General features: G+C 40.3%; 1 protein-coding gene across 1 annotated transcript in view; it reads left to right on the top strand.

Annotated features, from left to right (window-relative positions):
• Positions 1-16,761, top strand: part of ARFGEF3 (ARFGEF family member 3) — a 190,354-nt gene that overhangs the window by 3,183 nt on the left and 170,410 nt on the right. Inside the window, exon 2 of the mRNA XM_050787319.1 lies at positions 5,172-5,223. Within this exon, the coding sequence (XP_050643276.1) occupies positions 5,172-5,223 (52 nt within the window). The remainder of the gene's footprint in view (positions 1-5,171; positions 5,224-16,761) is intronic.

Below are 16,761 nucleotides of genomic sequence, written 5' to 3'. Positions count from 1 at the left end.
CCCTCATGGGAGAGGGATCGTCCCTTACTTAGACCCTCATGGGAGAGAGGGGTCATCTCCCTCTGAGACCCTCATGGGAGAGGGATTGTCCCTTACTTAGACCCTCAGGAGAGAGGGGGTCATTCCCCACTGAGACACTCATGAGAGAGAGGGGTCATCCCTCACTGAGACTGAGACCCCCATGGGAGAGAGGGATCATCCCACTCTGAGACCCTCAAGGGAGAGAGGTGTCATTCCTCACTGAGACCATTTTGAGATAGATGATCGTCACCATATTTAGATCATATCAAGAGAGCTAGACTTTTCCAGTCACTCCTGCTCGATCCTTGGTTTCCCTTGTTCTCTTTGTCCTGATGGTTCATGTGAGTATCCTTGAACCAGTCCTCTAGTCAAAGAATGGAAGGGAATAACTGCTTTAGGCCTAGGGTACAAGTCCCACTGAAATTCAGAGCTGGGGAAAATGGTTTCCTGGAAGTATAATTAGGATGCTTCTTCAGAAGCCAGGGGAACGGATACTGGTCAATCAAAACAATACGTGTCAACAGTGTAGTGAGCTCTTTAGTACAGGGACTGCCGTTTATGCTTCTTTGGTTGCTTCTGTACCTATAGTGGAAGGCAGACGTTCAATAAGTTAAATCAATACTTTAACTGCTTGCTTGAGTTTTAAATAATATTCATCTTTTTCTATTTATAAGAGTTATATATGTTCACTTTAGAATGTTGCAAATAATGGAACCACATAAAGAAAAAATTAAAATAATCTGCAGTCTCCCTATCCAGAGATAACACTGTTGACATTTTGGAGTCTTTCCCTTTGCAAAAGGTCATACCACATATGGCATGTTGTCATGTGTTTTTTAACTTTAGCATCTTCTTCTACTTTGTCTACTTTGTCATGACACTTCTCTGAAAATCAGTGTTAATGGCTGTAGAATAACTAACAAGGCGTATGTATTTTCTCTTTATTTAGTGTTACCTGGTTGGTTGTTTTTGTTGGTGAGGAATGGCCTGGCCAGGGAGTAGAAAGGAATGAATTGGATAGAGGGTTGGCTTGGGGAAAGGCAGAAAGAACTTCAGGAACCGGCAGTCCTGGGGGCTTGTGAGCCAGGCTGTGATGGGATGAAATAGAATTGCAGAACAGGAAAGCTGGAAGCAACCAAGTCCTACTTTTAGTATTTTATGTCTATCAGGGGTCTTATGCAGACTAGATGTGGAAAATGGAGTAGCGAGGAAAGAAACTAGAGGCACGAAGGCCAAGTAGGAGAAGAGGGAACATCTATCCAACCAGCAGCCTTCTCTCTATCTACCCACTTGCTTTTTCTTCCAACCACAGGTTATTACTTCACAACCAAACTCCCTAAAAAGTGTAGAAATTGTATCTGTGTTCTCACCTTCTACTCCGTCTTCATGTTGCTGTCATATGCCTTTCACCTCCATTATCCCACCAACTCACAGTTACTGAGGAACAGTAACATACAGCCATCCAGCTGGCAGACCATTCTCACTCCCATCTCACAGGTCCTCCTGGTGATACTAGACACACCTGGGCATCTGCTTTACCTTGACTTCTATGACCACATCCATCGTGGTTCTTGAGTCACTCTGTCTCCTTTGACAGCTCCAGATTCTCTCCCCAGCTGTAAATATTTGAGTTTCTCAAGGGATAACTTTGAGCCCTTATCTCTTACTCCCAGCTCTTCTGGAGTTGAACACACACATACCCATGGCTTCAGCTGTGTTTCTGTGAATGTGATGCCCACGTTTATATCACTAATCGACACCAGTGCTCTGAAACCCACACCCCGCAACATAGCTACCTACTGAACATCTCCACTTGAATGGCTCACAGGCACTCAGCTCAACAAGGCTCAAAGTGACCATGTGCTCTTCCCCACCTCTACCTCACTGCCAAACCTCACTCACCTCTGGTGTTTCTAAATGATCAGTTGATGTCATCACCTGTCCAGTTGCATTAACCTGAAATCTAGAGTCATCCTTGATACATTTCTGTAATTTGCCCTTTTACCTAGTCCTTCACCCAAGCTCTACTCATTTTTACCTCCTAAGTATATGTTAAGGCTGTCCACTTCTTTCTACCTCTGTTGCCAGCTCTCCAGAATAAGCTGCCTTCTCTTTTGATCTGGACTTCTGCAACAGCCTCCTCACTGCTCCTTCCTTGTCTGCTCAAGTTCTTTTTCCCAATTAGTGTCACCTTGGAAAACCCCAGTCTTTTCATGACATGCCATGTTAAAACACTGAATAGCATCCCATTAGGATAAAAACGAAAGTCCCTAGTGTGTTCTGTCCAGCCCTACATGGCCTGGCTCCTACCTGCCCCACAGCCTTGTCCTATACCACCCTCATGAAAGAGAGGAGCATCCCACATGGAGACCCTCATGAGAGAGAGGGGTCATCCCCCTCTGAGACCCTTATGGGAGAGAAGGGTCATTCCCCACTGAAACCCTCATGACAGAGAGGGGTCCTTGCTCTCTGAATTTCAGCCACACTGATCTTTCAGTTACTCAGCTACACTGTGCTCCCTCTTACTTCATTAATTCAGCAAATATTTAGTGAGTACCTACTGCATGCCTGGTACTGTTCCAAGTATTAGGGATAACATGGTGAGCAAAACAGGCAAAAAGATCCAAGAGTTTACAGACTCTTGGAGAGATGACAGCCAATAATCAAGATAAGTAAATAAAATACACATGACAGCAAAGAGAGTGATAAGAGCTAAGAAAGGGAAAATATAAAATGGTGAAGAAGATAGGAGGTGCTTGGAGTAAAGGGGGAATTGCCATTTAAATAGGGTATTCATGGAAAACTTTACTAAAAGGGAGGCTCCTAGTTGGGAAAACGTCTATCTGATGGCTTCAGGAAAGAGCAAGGAGTCAGGGGGCTGGAGCAAGGGGAGAGAAGTAGGAAGTGAGGACCGGATCATGAAAGTCCTTTTTGGGCTCTCTAAGGATGAGATGGGGAGTCATTTGGGGTGGAGGAAATGCTCTCATTTGGGTCCTGACAGGGTCTCTCAGGCTACTGTGTTAAGCAGAGACTGCAGCTTCAGGGGCATGCCCAAAAGCTGAAAGCTCAGGACAGAGGCTGGTACCGTCATCCAGGTGATAGAAGGTGGCAGCTTGGACTGAAGTGGCAGGACAGAGTCAGGGAAGATGTTGGGATTCTCCATGCATTTCAAACTTATTATTCACTCCACTTGGAGTGACCCCTCCTTATCTACTTTAAGTAAATCATTTGTGGTCTCATTACCCCCAGCAGGAAGCCCTGACGTCGCAGTCCAAAGTAGGACCTCCTTTTCTACTTTTGCCTGATTCCCTGTCTTTTCCTTCCTGGCATTTATCATGCTTTGAAATAAGAACGTGCACTCCATGAATTCACGTATCATGTCTGTTCTCACCACTGGGTCCCTAGCCTAGGACCTGGTCCAGTATTTAGGGAGAGAATCAAAGAAGGGAGACAGGAATTGGCACTGGCAACTAAGAACTGTGTCAGGCCCTTTATGATCATGATCCTATCAGTTCCTCACAAGCATCCAGAAGGAAGGTGTCATTGTCTTCTTTCTAAAGATGAGGGAACTAAAACTTACAGAGGATAAGTGACCTGTCCCGATCCCACAGCGTCACAAGCTGGAGCGGAGCTGGACTGGAACCTGGTTAACTTTGCTTTCGTTCTTGATGCTTCCATGGTGCCCTCTCCCCAGCTACCATTCTGTCATGGGTGCTTACTGCAAAGCTGCAGGCCATTTTCTCCTTGACCTTGACCTTGGATGCTCTTTGCCTTGGGTTCCACACTTATCCCATGTGCCTGGGAGTCTCACTGCACTTAGAGGTGTAGTTTCACAGTGGCTGCTGCGTGACTGCCTTTTCTCTTTTCCTTTTCTTCTAGCTTGCTCTTAGCCTTATAGAGCTGGGCACTGTTACCCAGCCTTAGTTGACTATATATCCCTCTGTCCTGTGGGAAAACCATGCAGATCTGGTTGTTCACTGTCACTGCCTCTCCTTGGGCAGCAGCATCGGCTTGTCCTGAGTGCCAGTCCCTGCTGTGCTAAGTGGTAGGGTGCGCTGGCCTGTGTGGCCTTTGAGCTGCTTCCTGTACCTGCATCTCAGGGCTTCCCTTTCTTGTCATCCTGTCTTATCTTAGGCATTGACTTCAGTCCTTCATTTTCCTCCATTGGCCTTGTCTTCACGATACCAAGAACCCTGCTGAACTCATCTTTCTGTTCTGCTGATTAATTGTCTTTCTGAAATCCACTCTTTTGCTCCACTGGCCACATCAAGCCCAGATCCTATCAGGCCTGTTCTTAGCCTTGAGTCTCTGATATATATATTTCATGTTTGTTATTCTCTCTGATCTCTGAGCAAGGTGGGAAGAGACGTTTCTCCTTCTCCAGTGAAAATAATTCAGATAGACAGGGCTTGCTGACTCTAAGGAGTGAAGAAAGGGGTTAACACAATTTGAGCTACAAGACTGGAGACAAGTTGGAAGGATTGAAATAGTACAGTTTTTTGGGGAAGAGACTGGTGAGCTTTTCATTATCTCTAAAATTGGAGGCAGCAATAGTGTGAAAAATCCACAAACAGTGGTAAAGTATTGAACATCCAGGTTGGATTAACGAGATTTGGATGTGAGCCTTCCAATTGATATCCTAACTATCCTGTAATTTAAAAAAAAATTTTTAATATAACATGTCACAAATGTGTGTGAGAATAATGAGATGTTGTGTAAGTGCTTTGTGAATTTGAAAGTCTTTCACAAGTATGAATTATTGTGTAAGGATATTGAAACAGTATTTTCAAGGACACAGCTTTTCTTTCTCTATTTTTATTGCAAGAATATAGTATCTTAGTCAGTTGTAACTAGATTCAGTGGTTCAGATTAGGAATTTAACTATTTGTTCTTTATCTGTATGGGGAAATGTGCCCTAATTTTTAACTTTCCCCTCCCCAGTAGTTTGCAAGGTCCAGGGAAATCTTTGGGGCTCTCAAGGGAAAAGGATTTTAAAATATGAAAGACTTGCATGCAGATAATTGAGAATTGACTAGTTTATAATTAGAGGAATTCCTGGGGAAAAGAGAAACTAACAGAGAAATTCATGTACAGTGTATATTCTCAGTGTTTAAATATTTATTTTTAACTTTGTAATTTTTCTTTTGCAGAAACTCTGGGTGGTTTGGATACTATTGTCAAGATCCCTCCACATGTACTGAGGTAGGAGATGGACATTGTGTAATATCACAGAAGTCAATATTGCCCATTGAAGGCCCAGATAACCACATTGATTTACAGTGTGTCTTAGTTTGTTTTGTGCTGCTATAATGGAATACTACAGACTGGGTGATTTATAATGAACAGAAATTTATTGGTTCATGGTTCTGGAGGCTGAGAAGTCCAAGATCAAGGGGCCACATCTAGCGGGGGCCTTCTTGCTGCATCATCCCAAAGGTAGAAGGACAAAAAGAGGGTGGAACAGAGAAGAAAGAAGGGGACTGAATGCACCCTTTTCTAACAAAGCCCCACTCCTGTCATAACCGCATTCATCCATTCATGGGGCAGAGCCCTCATGGCCAGATTACCTCTCATTAAGCCTGATGTCCCAATACTGTTGCATTGGGGATTACGTTTCCAACACTTACTTTTGGTGGGGACACATTCAAACCATAGCATAGCATTTTACTTGCTGACTAAAGGCTTTCTTGCACCCATGAGCTGGGATATTTCATGAGGTTAGCATGATGTGAACCTAATTGCATTCACGCCACCTGTCTGTGGAGGGAATGAAATCAGTGACCTAAAGGAACCAGCCATGGAAGTCCATGGTAAAAGGATCAAATTGGTCAAGGAGAGACATGATCAAAACTTATGTGAAGGAGTAGAAAGAAAATTGCACTCCCTCTGATGGGGATGCACCCCTACACCAGGTAGTGTGGATTTAAGCTCTGATTGGCAACCCTGGATGGACATCATCTTACTGGTTGTGAAGTCCACAGCCAGATACAGCAGCCCAGAGATAGGGACCCTATTTCCCCACCTTCTTCACCTCCCCCTATACCTTCCCCCAACCCTCACTGGAAGAGAAATGCCTGCCCTCTGTAGAAAAATTGGAAAGAACAATAGAATAAAAAAGAAAATTGTTCATAACTTTATCACCTAAGGATGATCACTGAAAACAGTTTAATAGATTTTCTTAAATGTCTTTTTCTATACACATATATTTTTATAAATTAATATAAAATTTTATTCACGACTTTGTTGCCTGCTTGGTTTTTTTTACTCAATACCATATAGAATGTTTTCTAATGCCAGTATATGTTCTTCAAATTAAAATGTTACATATACTTCCATTATATGGCTGTAGCATAATTCATTTAGCAGTTTTCCTGTTGTTTAATAACATTTGGGCTGTTTCCAGGGTTTTCTTTGAGATTATAAAATATATTGGACTATAACCCTTTGCTGAGTATGGTTTCTGTGTTCTCAGGATACTGTGATTAGATATTTTCTCTCTTTTTAAGTAGATTGAACAAAATTTATATTTCTATCTTTTTAAAAAATTCATTACTTTTCCTGTAGTAGCTGCATAAACCTGTAGGTTTACATATTGTAAGGGAATCCGTGTGTTAAACTAAGTACATTTTTGTGTGTACAAAGCTTATACATGAACAGAATGTTTGGCAACAACATGTTTGTCTAGTTGAGAGGTGGTACAGCTGGAGTGTCCAGCGCATAGGAGGATGCGAGGACTTTCTATGAGCTGTGAAGGCATGGATAGTTTAAAGAAGGCAATTTCCTGGCTCCCAACTTCTATAAGTTTCCTTTCTTAAAACTGATTTGCTTCAAAACTGACGTTGCTACGTCTCCTTTTCCACCTCACCTTTTACGGTCACTCTGCTCTTGCTTGACAGAGAAAACCACACCTGTTACCCACCTGTGTCTTACAGTAGTGTGTCGCCCTGGGGTACAGAGATCTTGTCCCACCCACAAAGAACTATGAACATACTAGTGTCCATACAGGTAAAGGAAGTGATTATAAGGACCAGGAAACACATCATTTTTCAAGTTAGGTAGTTTTAACTTCTTGGCTTTCAGCAATGTTGAAGGAACTATAAGATGAAAGACGAAAAGATTTTTTTTGATGATGTCTCCTTCATTCCCTTATTATTTCTGTAAACAAGGTTTCTTACTGCTTACAACTATAAAGGTAAAGAATTGATATGTAATTTGTGCTAAATTCTACCTTATTGTATAGCAATAGAAAATACTTCTCCATAGGCATATGAACTAGCTGGGGGAGATATAAACAAACTCCATTTCTTTAGCAATGTATTTTTAATAAAAGTATATTTTCTATGCTAACCATATTGACATTTGATAAATAATTATTAATGTTCTTTGGACCAATTTTGTGCATTAGTAATGATTACTTATAATTGAACATTTTAAAGCCTTATGGTTACAGGAAATATTTTAAAAATTACTTTATACATACTTTTTCTTAAGAGAGAAGCACAGTATGGAGAGTAATAAAAGGCTTTCTAGCATTAAAATATATTGGAGAAAATTATTTGGGGAAAATGGAATGGAAATATAATAAGTTCAAGGAGAAAAATAACAATACAGCATTTTTTACTGTTAAAGAAGAGTTTGTTCACCTTTTTTGATGGATGAAGGTGTTTTTCAAATTGCTGTCATATTCATGAGATAAATTTCAAGAGTGATATGTTTTAATTAAAAATTTTAATAATTCCAGTATTCCAGAATTACAGCCTTCACAATTAAAATTGTGATGAAAAAATTTGAATGCTAACTTAAAACACGTGAAAAACAGAATCTTAACCTTTTCTTAGTGACTGTTTGTAAAAGAGTTTGATAAACTCTGCTCTAAAGGTTGTTTCTTTTAGAAACAACGTTTTCTTTTAAACCATCCAAAGTGTTGTTTAACCCAGCGGTGAGGTTTTCTGTGGTTCCGGGTTTGTGATAAAAGGTCGGTCTTCAGTGTGAGGAGCAACAGAAGAGGCTTCTGCTCCACTGGCTGGGAATGTTTAATAGTTGGGCACATACATATATTTAGAATTGTTATAGTCTCTTGCTTAACTGATCCCTTTATCATTATATAATGACCTTCTTTGTCTAGTGTTCATGTGTATGTGTGTGGCCAGAAGAGTTGGAGAGAATATGGTTTCAATGTCTCCAAGGACATATTTTTGGTTCTCCTTTTACTTATTTGGCTTTATTTTATTCAGTGATCTTTTGCTTTACCCCAGAGCCAGCTACCTATCTTGTGCACCTACAGGAGCTGTTGACAAAATTGGTGGGAGGGGTGCCAGATGAGAGACTATGGATGAATATATGCATATGTACATTTCTTTACATATTTTTACCATTATTAGAAATTCAACTCAGAGTATTTTCCCTAATGATGAAGATTATCCTAATGTACAAAGATATATCATCTTACTATTCAAAAGAATGGACATTATTATGTTCAGATGCACAATGAGATCATCAAGCATTCTTGTACAGAGAATTGAACGACATGAATGAGACACAGCAGATATGAGCCTTGCAAAGTTTTTTTGTTTGTTTGTTTGTTTGTTTTTGAGATGGAGTCTCGCTCTGTCTCCCAGGCTGGAGTGCAATGGCATGATCTTGGCTCACTGCAAGCTCCGCCTCCCAGGTTCACGCCATTCCCCTGCCTCAGCCTCCTGAGAAGCTGGGACTACAGGTGCCCGCCACCAGGCCCGGCTAATTTTTTGTATTTTTAGTGGAGACGGGGTTTCACTGTGTAAGCCAGGATGGTCTCGATCTCCTGACATCGTGATCCGCCCGCCTCGGCCTCCCAAAGTGCTGGGATTACAGGCGTGAGCCACTGTGCCCGGCCTCAAAGCTGTTTTTTTAAAAACAAATTTGAAGGAGGAGAATGAAGGTACACAAAATGGAAAACATTGTGATGTGGTAGCAAATGTAAATGTATTAGAGACTTTTATACATATAAGGAGGTTTCAGTTTGTGATTCACAATAGTGGGGAACCTCTCAAAGCCTCTTCTAAGATACAAGAAGAAGCCGTAATTAGAGCAGAAAAGAGACTGAATCAATACTAGTCTGATTTACTATTCCAGGTTATCATTAGGGAAATGATATAAAGAGGAGACATATAGTAATGGGCTTTTCTGCCTGTGTTGTAAATCAGTCCTTCTTTAATCCTTTGATTCCTCTTAGAGACACTTTAAACCAAGAGAGCATTTACTCTGTTAAATCATTATGTGTAACATGGCATCCTTCTATTTGAGCATCTGCTAAAAAAAAAAAAAAAAAAAAAAAAATCCAGGCACTGTAAATATTTGCTCATTGAGGAGAATTTGGATATGTTATTTTTTCTTCCATTATGCTTACATCTAATATATGGGTAAGAAGCCAAGTTTATAAAGTATGTCTTGCATTTTTCTGATTTTAAATTCAGATTTAGTTTTCATTTCTGTTACATAATCACCTGGAGGTGATTATTTGCAGATTTTAAAAATTGTTTGTTTTGGAAAGGGCTAAGGGATCATTCATAATCTTGAATACCTTTGCTATGCTTTTTCCTATTTTTTTCCTTTTGATTTGTTTATTTCATGTTCAGTGTAGTCCCATTCTCATAATTACTAATATTGTTTTTGGTCAGTTGTGTGTGTTAGTAGTGGTAGCTTAAATCAGAAGAACCCTTGAAGAGCCTGTGTTGAAACTGAATCCTTGAGAGACCTATGTTGTGTTATCTTTCCTTTTGCCATTGATTGCTCTAATGACTTTTGAATGATTTAAGTGACTGGTGACTGGATTCAGTTATGCATAGAGCATTCTAAGGGAGATATTGATGATAAAACATTTTAGATGTAATTAAGGAGGTCAAGAGACACTGCTTATTTATGCCCAAGGCTCTGTCACTGATCAAATGCTCACTCTCATTGTTGATGTGGTGAGCAACAAGGGTAGGAATTAATGCAGAGTCCATTGATATTCAGTGTCATGGAGGGAGGAAGGTCCAGGGAATATGTGTTATGGAATATTTCCTGACTTTATTAGTGGCTAGTCATGTGAAAATCTTTCCACCTTGCTACCCTTAGTCTTGCTTTTGATTTGGGGGTGGGTTTTAAGGGTCCTTATCTTTCTCCATGAGGAGACTGCACCCTTGCTATCTTTGCTTCTCTTTTCCCTTTTCTTAAACTTCAAGGTCTTCTTACATGCATCTATGCAGGGTTGAATAAATCTATGAATTAGTGGGCTACTGTGGTATCCCTACACTGAAGAAGCCATCGATAGCTCAGGCTACGTCTTAGATTAGAATCATCCTCCCCATGTCCTTTTTGTTTCATAAGCAAAAGCCAACTCAGGATGTTCCCTAATAGTGATGGATTTGGTGAAAAATATGACCAAGTACAGTTGCCACTGGTAGTCACTGATTCCATCATGACTATCCACTGATTTTTCAACCAAGTAATAACATAAGACTTGGAGGCTACCGATCAAGAACAATTAGAATATTCTGCAGTTGTTGAGTAGAATATTCTGTACATGTCTGTTAGGTCCATTTGGCTTAAAGTCCAACTTAAGTCCAATGTGTCTTTGTTGATTTTCTGTCCCGACAACCTCTCTAATGCTGTGAGTGGGATGTTGAAGTCCCCTACTATTATTGTATTGGTGTTTAGCTCTTTCTTTAGGTCTTGTAATATTTGTTTTATGAATCTAGGTTCTCCAGTGTTGGGTACATATATATGAAAATTGTTATAGTCTCTTGTTGAGTTGATCCCTTTATCATTATATAATGACTTTGTCTTTACTGTTTTTGATTTAAAGTCTGTTTTATCTGATATAAGTATAGTGATTCCTGCTCACTTTTGATTTCCATTTGTATGGAATATCTTTTCCAACCTCTGTACTTTCAGTCTACACATGTCTCTACAAGTAAAGTGAGTTTCTTATAAGCAGTGTATAGTTGGATCTTTTTTTTTTTTTTTTTTTTTTTTTTTTTTGAGATGGAGTCTCACTGTGTCACCCAGGCTGGAATACAGTGGTATAATCTCAATTCCTGCAACCTCCACCTCCAGGGTTCAAGTGATTCTCCTGCCTCAGCCTCCCAAGTAGCTGAGACTACAGGCACGTGCCACCACGGCTGGCCAATTTTTGTATTTTTAGTAGAGATGGAGTTTCACCATATTGGCCAGGCTGGTCTCAAACTCCTGACCTTGTGATCCACCCACCTCAGCCTCCCAAAGTGCTGGGATTACAGGTGTGAGCCTCTGCACCCGGCCTAGTTGGATCTTTTTTAAATCCTTTATGACAATCGATATATTTTAAGTGGAGCATTTAATGCATTTACATTCAAGATTAATATTGGTATGTGAGGTTTTGTTCCTGTCATGTTGTCATTTTCTAGATTCTTTGTTTTTTTCTTTTTCTCTGTCTTTGTGGTTTGATGGAATTCTCTCTTGTTGCCATTCATTCCTTTCTCTTCTCTTAATCCTTTGTTTGATTGCTTTATAAGACCTGTGAGTTTTATACTTTTGTGTTTTCATAATGGTGAATATCAGCCTTTTATTTCCATGTTTAAGACTCCTTTGAGCATTGCTAGTAGGGCCAGACTAGGGATGATAAATTCTCTCAGCATTTGCTTGTCTGGGAAAAATTTATTTCTCATTCATTTATGAAGCTTATTCTTGCTGGATATAAAAATCTTCGTCAACATTTTCTTTTCTTTGTGATTCAGCACTTTGAAAATGTCATTCAATTCTCTTCTGTCTAAGAGCTTTCTGCTGAGAAATCCACTGTTAGTCTGATGGGGTTTTCTTTATAGGTGACTAGATGCTTTTCTCTTGCTGATTTTAAAATTCTTTCTCTTTTATTTTATTTATTTATTTATTTTTATTTTTTTGAGACAGGGTCATGCTCTGTCACCCAGCCTGGAGTACAGTGGAGCGATCTCAGCTCACTGCAACCTCTGCCTCCCAGATTCAAGCAATCCTCTCACCTCAGCCTCCCGGTAGCTAGGACTACAGGCATGTGTCACCACACTCAGCTAATTTTCTGTATTGTTCGTTTGTTTGTTTTGGTAGAGATTGGGTTTCATCATGTTGCCCAGGCTGGTCTCAAACTCCTTGACTCAAGTGATTCCCCTGCCTCAGCTTCCCAAAGTGCTGGGATTACAGGCATGAGCTACCGCACCTGGCTCACTTTTACTTTAGACAGTCTAATTATAATATGCTGCAGTGAAGTCCTCTTTGCAATGTATTTTTCTGGAAATTGTTGGGCCTCCTGTATCTGGAGGATCTGTCCCAATTTCTTGCCAGACTTGGGAAATTTTCATCAATTATTTCCTTAAAGAGATCTTTGGTCTTTCTTTTCCCTCAGGAATACTGATAATTTGTAAGTTTGATTGCTTTATATAGTCCCAAATATCTCAAAGGCTTTGTTCATTCTTTTTTCCATATATTTTGCCTGACTGTATTGTTTCAAAAGACCTGCCTTCAAGTTCTGAGATTCCTTCTTCTTAGTCTAGTCTATTACTGAAGCTTTTGAATATATTTTGTAATTCCTTCAATGAATTTTTCAGTTCCTGAATTTTTTAAAGATGTCTACCTCCTTGGTAAATTTTTCATTCATATCATGAATTGATTTTCTGATTTCCTTATATTCATTTTCAGATTTGTCTTGCATCTCATTGATTATCTTTAAAATCAATATTTTGAATTTTTATCTGACATTTCAAGGATTTCTTTTTGGTTAGAATTTATTGGTGAAGAATTATTGTGTTCTTTTGAGGGTGTCACATTACTTACTTTTTTATGCTTCCTGTATCTTTGTGTTGATTTAAATGCATTTGGAACAAGGGTAGCTTCCTATTTTTGAATTTGTTTTTGTTGGACAGGGGGACTTTTTCTATAGAAGATGTGACTATGATGTTGGTTGGCTAGGGTTTTACTGAAGGTATTCCCTAATCCTCACCATTCTTATGTCTTAGGCCATCTCATAAGATGAAATATAGCATACTTGTCATGGCTTCTCTTCCTTCCACATGCCAAAGCCAAGATCAAAACCACAGGTCTGGAGATGTTTGAATAAGTAGCCCAATAGCTCCCCTGCATATTAAGCACTAAAATGTTAGGGGGACATGTTCTAAGCTGCTGTCTTCATCAAAATTGCCCAGTGTGTGTCTTATAACATGCAGCCTTTCTCAATTCCTTATCCTACTTATCCTTGAAGACTGTGCTGAGGTGTCCTGAAGTCCTTCCTCTATTTCCTAGGTAAAAATGATATTCCTGTCCTTTGTGCCCTCAGCATTCTCCTTACATAATCCTGTTGTGAAGCTCATAAACCACGTTGGCAGTTGTTTGCAGGTTCTGTTATCAGACCCTAGCCTCAAGGAGCTCATCTAGATAAATTACTCATCTTTGTATCTCTTAGCTCAGTGCCTTATAAATGTTTGTGGGATGAAACTGCTTCTCCAGCTTTATATCACACGTCCCAGAAAGCCACTGCCTTCATCTCCTAGATTCTTAGAAAATGCAGTATTCGAAAGAATCTGTGCCAAAATGGAATCTCAGCTTTGGCAGTAGGACTTCTAATATCTTACTCACCGAGAGGGTTGGTCTTAAAGAGTATACTCAGAAACCCAACGATTATTGACCTCAGTTAGTATAGACTTAAATCCTGTGCCCTCTACTCGACTAAAACCCTGCACCCCCTAATGTGTATTAGATAAGGGGTGGAGGATGGTGGTGGTCAGGACTCTGACCAATATTCTATGCCGAAGGATGCTAAAGATACAGAGGTTTCAGTTCTCAGTAGATTTCCATGAAAAGTTCTTGGCCACCCTGGAAGAGGCATGCTGCCTGTCCTACCCCCACTTCCAACATGAATTTGACTTGGAGTATTTCTGTTCTAAAGGACTAAAGAACCTCCACTCCCATCCTGCCCCAATCCAGGATTGTCTCTTTCTTCCTTCCAGGTCACTTGCAACAGTACTTGTCCAGATGAGATAAAACTGTCAAGGGAATCCTGGAGCTATTTTGTCAAACGGCAGCCATTGGCAGCAAACCTCTTATTGGCATTACTCAGTGCCCCTTTGGGAACAATCCCAGTGATTACCCTAGCCATAACCCAGCCATTTTGCTTACCTGCTTCATGATTTTTCAGAGCCAACCTCAGCCTAATTGCTTTCTCTTGCCAGGTGTACTTTCCAGAAAGACTCTAACAGCTTTTTTTCCCATTTGTCTGTGTATGTGTCCCACCACCTCTCCTCCCTGGCTGACCCTCTGCCTGGCCCTTTGCTTCATTTTGCCTGCCTGGTCCAGACACTTCATTCAGTCCAGATAATGACATATTCCTCCTCGTCTTGATGTGGGGACCTACTGATTTTTCATGCAGGGTGTGAGCACATTCATCAGTGTTTATACTTGGAGAGAACCATCCATAACAGCTTCCCATTCCTCATGTGGTTTTATTTTAATTGCCTTTATGCCGCATTGATCTATTTTAGTGCTTTAGTTCTGTGTTATGAACCCTGGAGCGACTTCTGCAAGATATGCAAGTTTTTTTTTGTTATTTTGTTTTCTTTTTAGAGACAGAGTCTCACTCTGTTGCTCAGGCTGGAGTGCAGGGGCACAATCATAGCTCACTGCAAACTCGAACTCCTGAATTCAAGCAACCCTCCTGCCTCAACCTCCCAAGTAGCTAGGACTACAGATGTATGGCACCAGGCCCAGTTAATTTTTTTAAAAAAATTTTGTAAAGATGGAGTTTTGCTACGTTGCCCATGCTGATCTCAAATTCCTGGCTTCAAGCAATCCTCCCACCTTAGCCTCCCAAAGTGCTGGAGTTACAAGTGTGAACCACCATGCCTATCAGTTTTTTGGTTTTAATTTGAAGAAAGAAACATATCTGCATCAACTAGGAAGAACTTTGTATGATTTAAAATGATGAGGACAGCAAATACCCTAATAGCTGTTTTTGGCACACAGTTTGATTCTCATCAGTATTGTACCTGCCTTTCTTATGTCATGGAGAAGTGTTGGACTCACCTTGCTACCTCCCACTGTCATGGAGGAAGCAAAGGATGCTGGTGTAGAATTTGTAATTCATGTTTTCAGCTTGTGCTAATGAATGGAGGGTCTGAGCATACATGCTGGACAGGTGCTTCACATTATTCTAGATGGATTATAAACATGTGTGCTTCTCTTGGATGTAAACTCATCTTAAGTACCCTTTTCTTGCCTTCTTCCTTTTCTCCCTACTATAGCTGACTTCTTTTTGCAGAGTCACACAAATGTAAATGAGTCTTGGCTCTGTTGAGTCAAACTCTGTTGAGTTTTGTTGGTTCTGAACCATAAAAAAAGGGGTAGCAGAGCTTTAAGACACTTTGGTTAGTCCATGCCTGGCTCATTTTCAGATTTAGCGAATTCTTTATCTCAGCAAGTTGTGAAAGGCAATGTGAGGACATTGTCAGCCTTTCTGGGCTCAGTGGGAACCTTGTAAGTGAGCAAGGGCTCGTTCTAGAGGAGACCTGAACTTTTCTAGCTTCCCGAGATCAGGCTTGCCATAAACAGGTGACCAGAAAAATGTATTTGCAAGGAGAAAGTGGCACATGGACTAGCATTTAGCAGTGGAGGTTGCTGAAATCCGTGTTAGAAATCAAGGTGCTCTGAAGATCTAGTTTCTCTTTTTCCTTTCCCTGCTGCTGTGGAGAACAAAGAATATTCTTTTCTCCTTTTAACATAGTATAAGTGATAATACCATTCTATTTCCTAGCTTACAGACAGCTGTTTCTGTGGGGCTATCTGCCCGTTGTAAGCCAGTCCTAATGGTTTCCACATTCTACTCACGTTGATAAGGAAGACCGACAATTAGCTCTCCATTACAAAGCCTCTCCTTGTTAATAGCTCTGACCTAAAAGCACTTTTTAAGTGATGCAGTCATCACTTAAAGAAGTCACCACTTAAAAAATGAGTGCATAAGTCACCCAAGTTAGTATGTAGGGGATATTGGCTTGAGTAGTATTTCAGGATGTGCACAAATTATTAATGTTCAGAAACAAGCTGTGACCACTCATCCTTTCTTTATGACCAATAGTTGATGACTTTATAACACTTGACTTTAAACATAAAATAAATCCACTGAAAAAAATATAACAATCCAATCATGAATTTTTGTTTTTTAGGCCTCTTCATTCCTTTTTTTTGGTTTTGTTTTGTTTTGTTTTGTTTTGTTTTTGAGATGGAGTCTCACTTACTCTGTCGCCAAGTTTGGAGTACAGTGGTGTGATTTGGGCTCACTGCAACCTCTGTCTCCTGGGTTCAAGCAATTCTCCTGCCTCAGCCTCCAGAGTAACTGGAATTACAGGCCTCTACTGCCATGCCCAGCTAATTTTTTTTGTGTTTTTAATAGAGACAGAGTTTTGCCATGTTGGCCAGGCTGTTTCGAACTCCTGGCCTCAAGTGATCCTCCCGTCTCGGCCTCCCAAAGTGCTGGGATTATAGGTGTGAGCCACTGCATCCAGCCTCTTCATCCCTTTTGAATAGAATGAAGGCAGGATTTTTGCAGTGTGCATTAGTCTATGAATTGTTTTCACCATTAAACTGTGCCTTTAAGGCAATTTAGTCCCAAATTTTCTGCTTTCATTTCAAACTGTGCCTCTGAGAAATTGTTTATATTGATGGATTATAAAAATGGATCTCAAGAGATGGATAGGGACCTGAGCCCATCAATTTAGTGATGTC

The sequence above is a fragment of the Macaca thibetana genome, chromosome 4 (assembly GCF_024542745.1).
Source record: "Macaca thibetana thibetana isolate TM-01 chromosome 4, ASM2454274v1, whole genome shotgun sequence".
Classification (NCBI taxonomy): Eukaryota; Metazoa; Chordata; class Mammalia; order Primates; family Cercopithecidae; genus Macaca; species Macaca thibetana.
The sequence above is the reverse complement of the archived record's forward strand: the minus strand, read 5'-3'. Positions and strand labels throughout refer to the sequence as shown.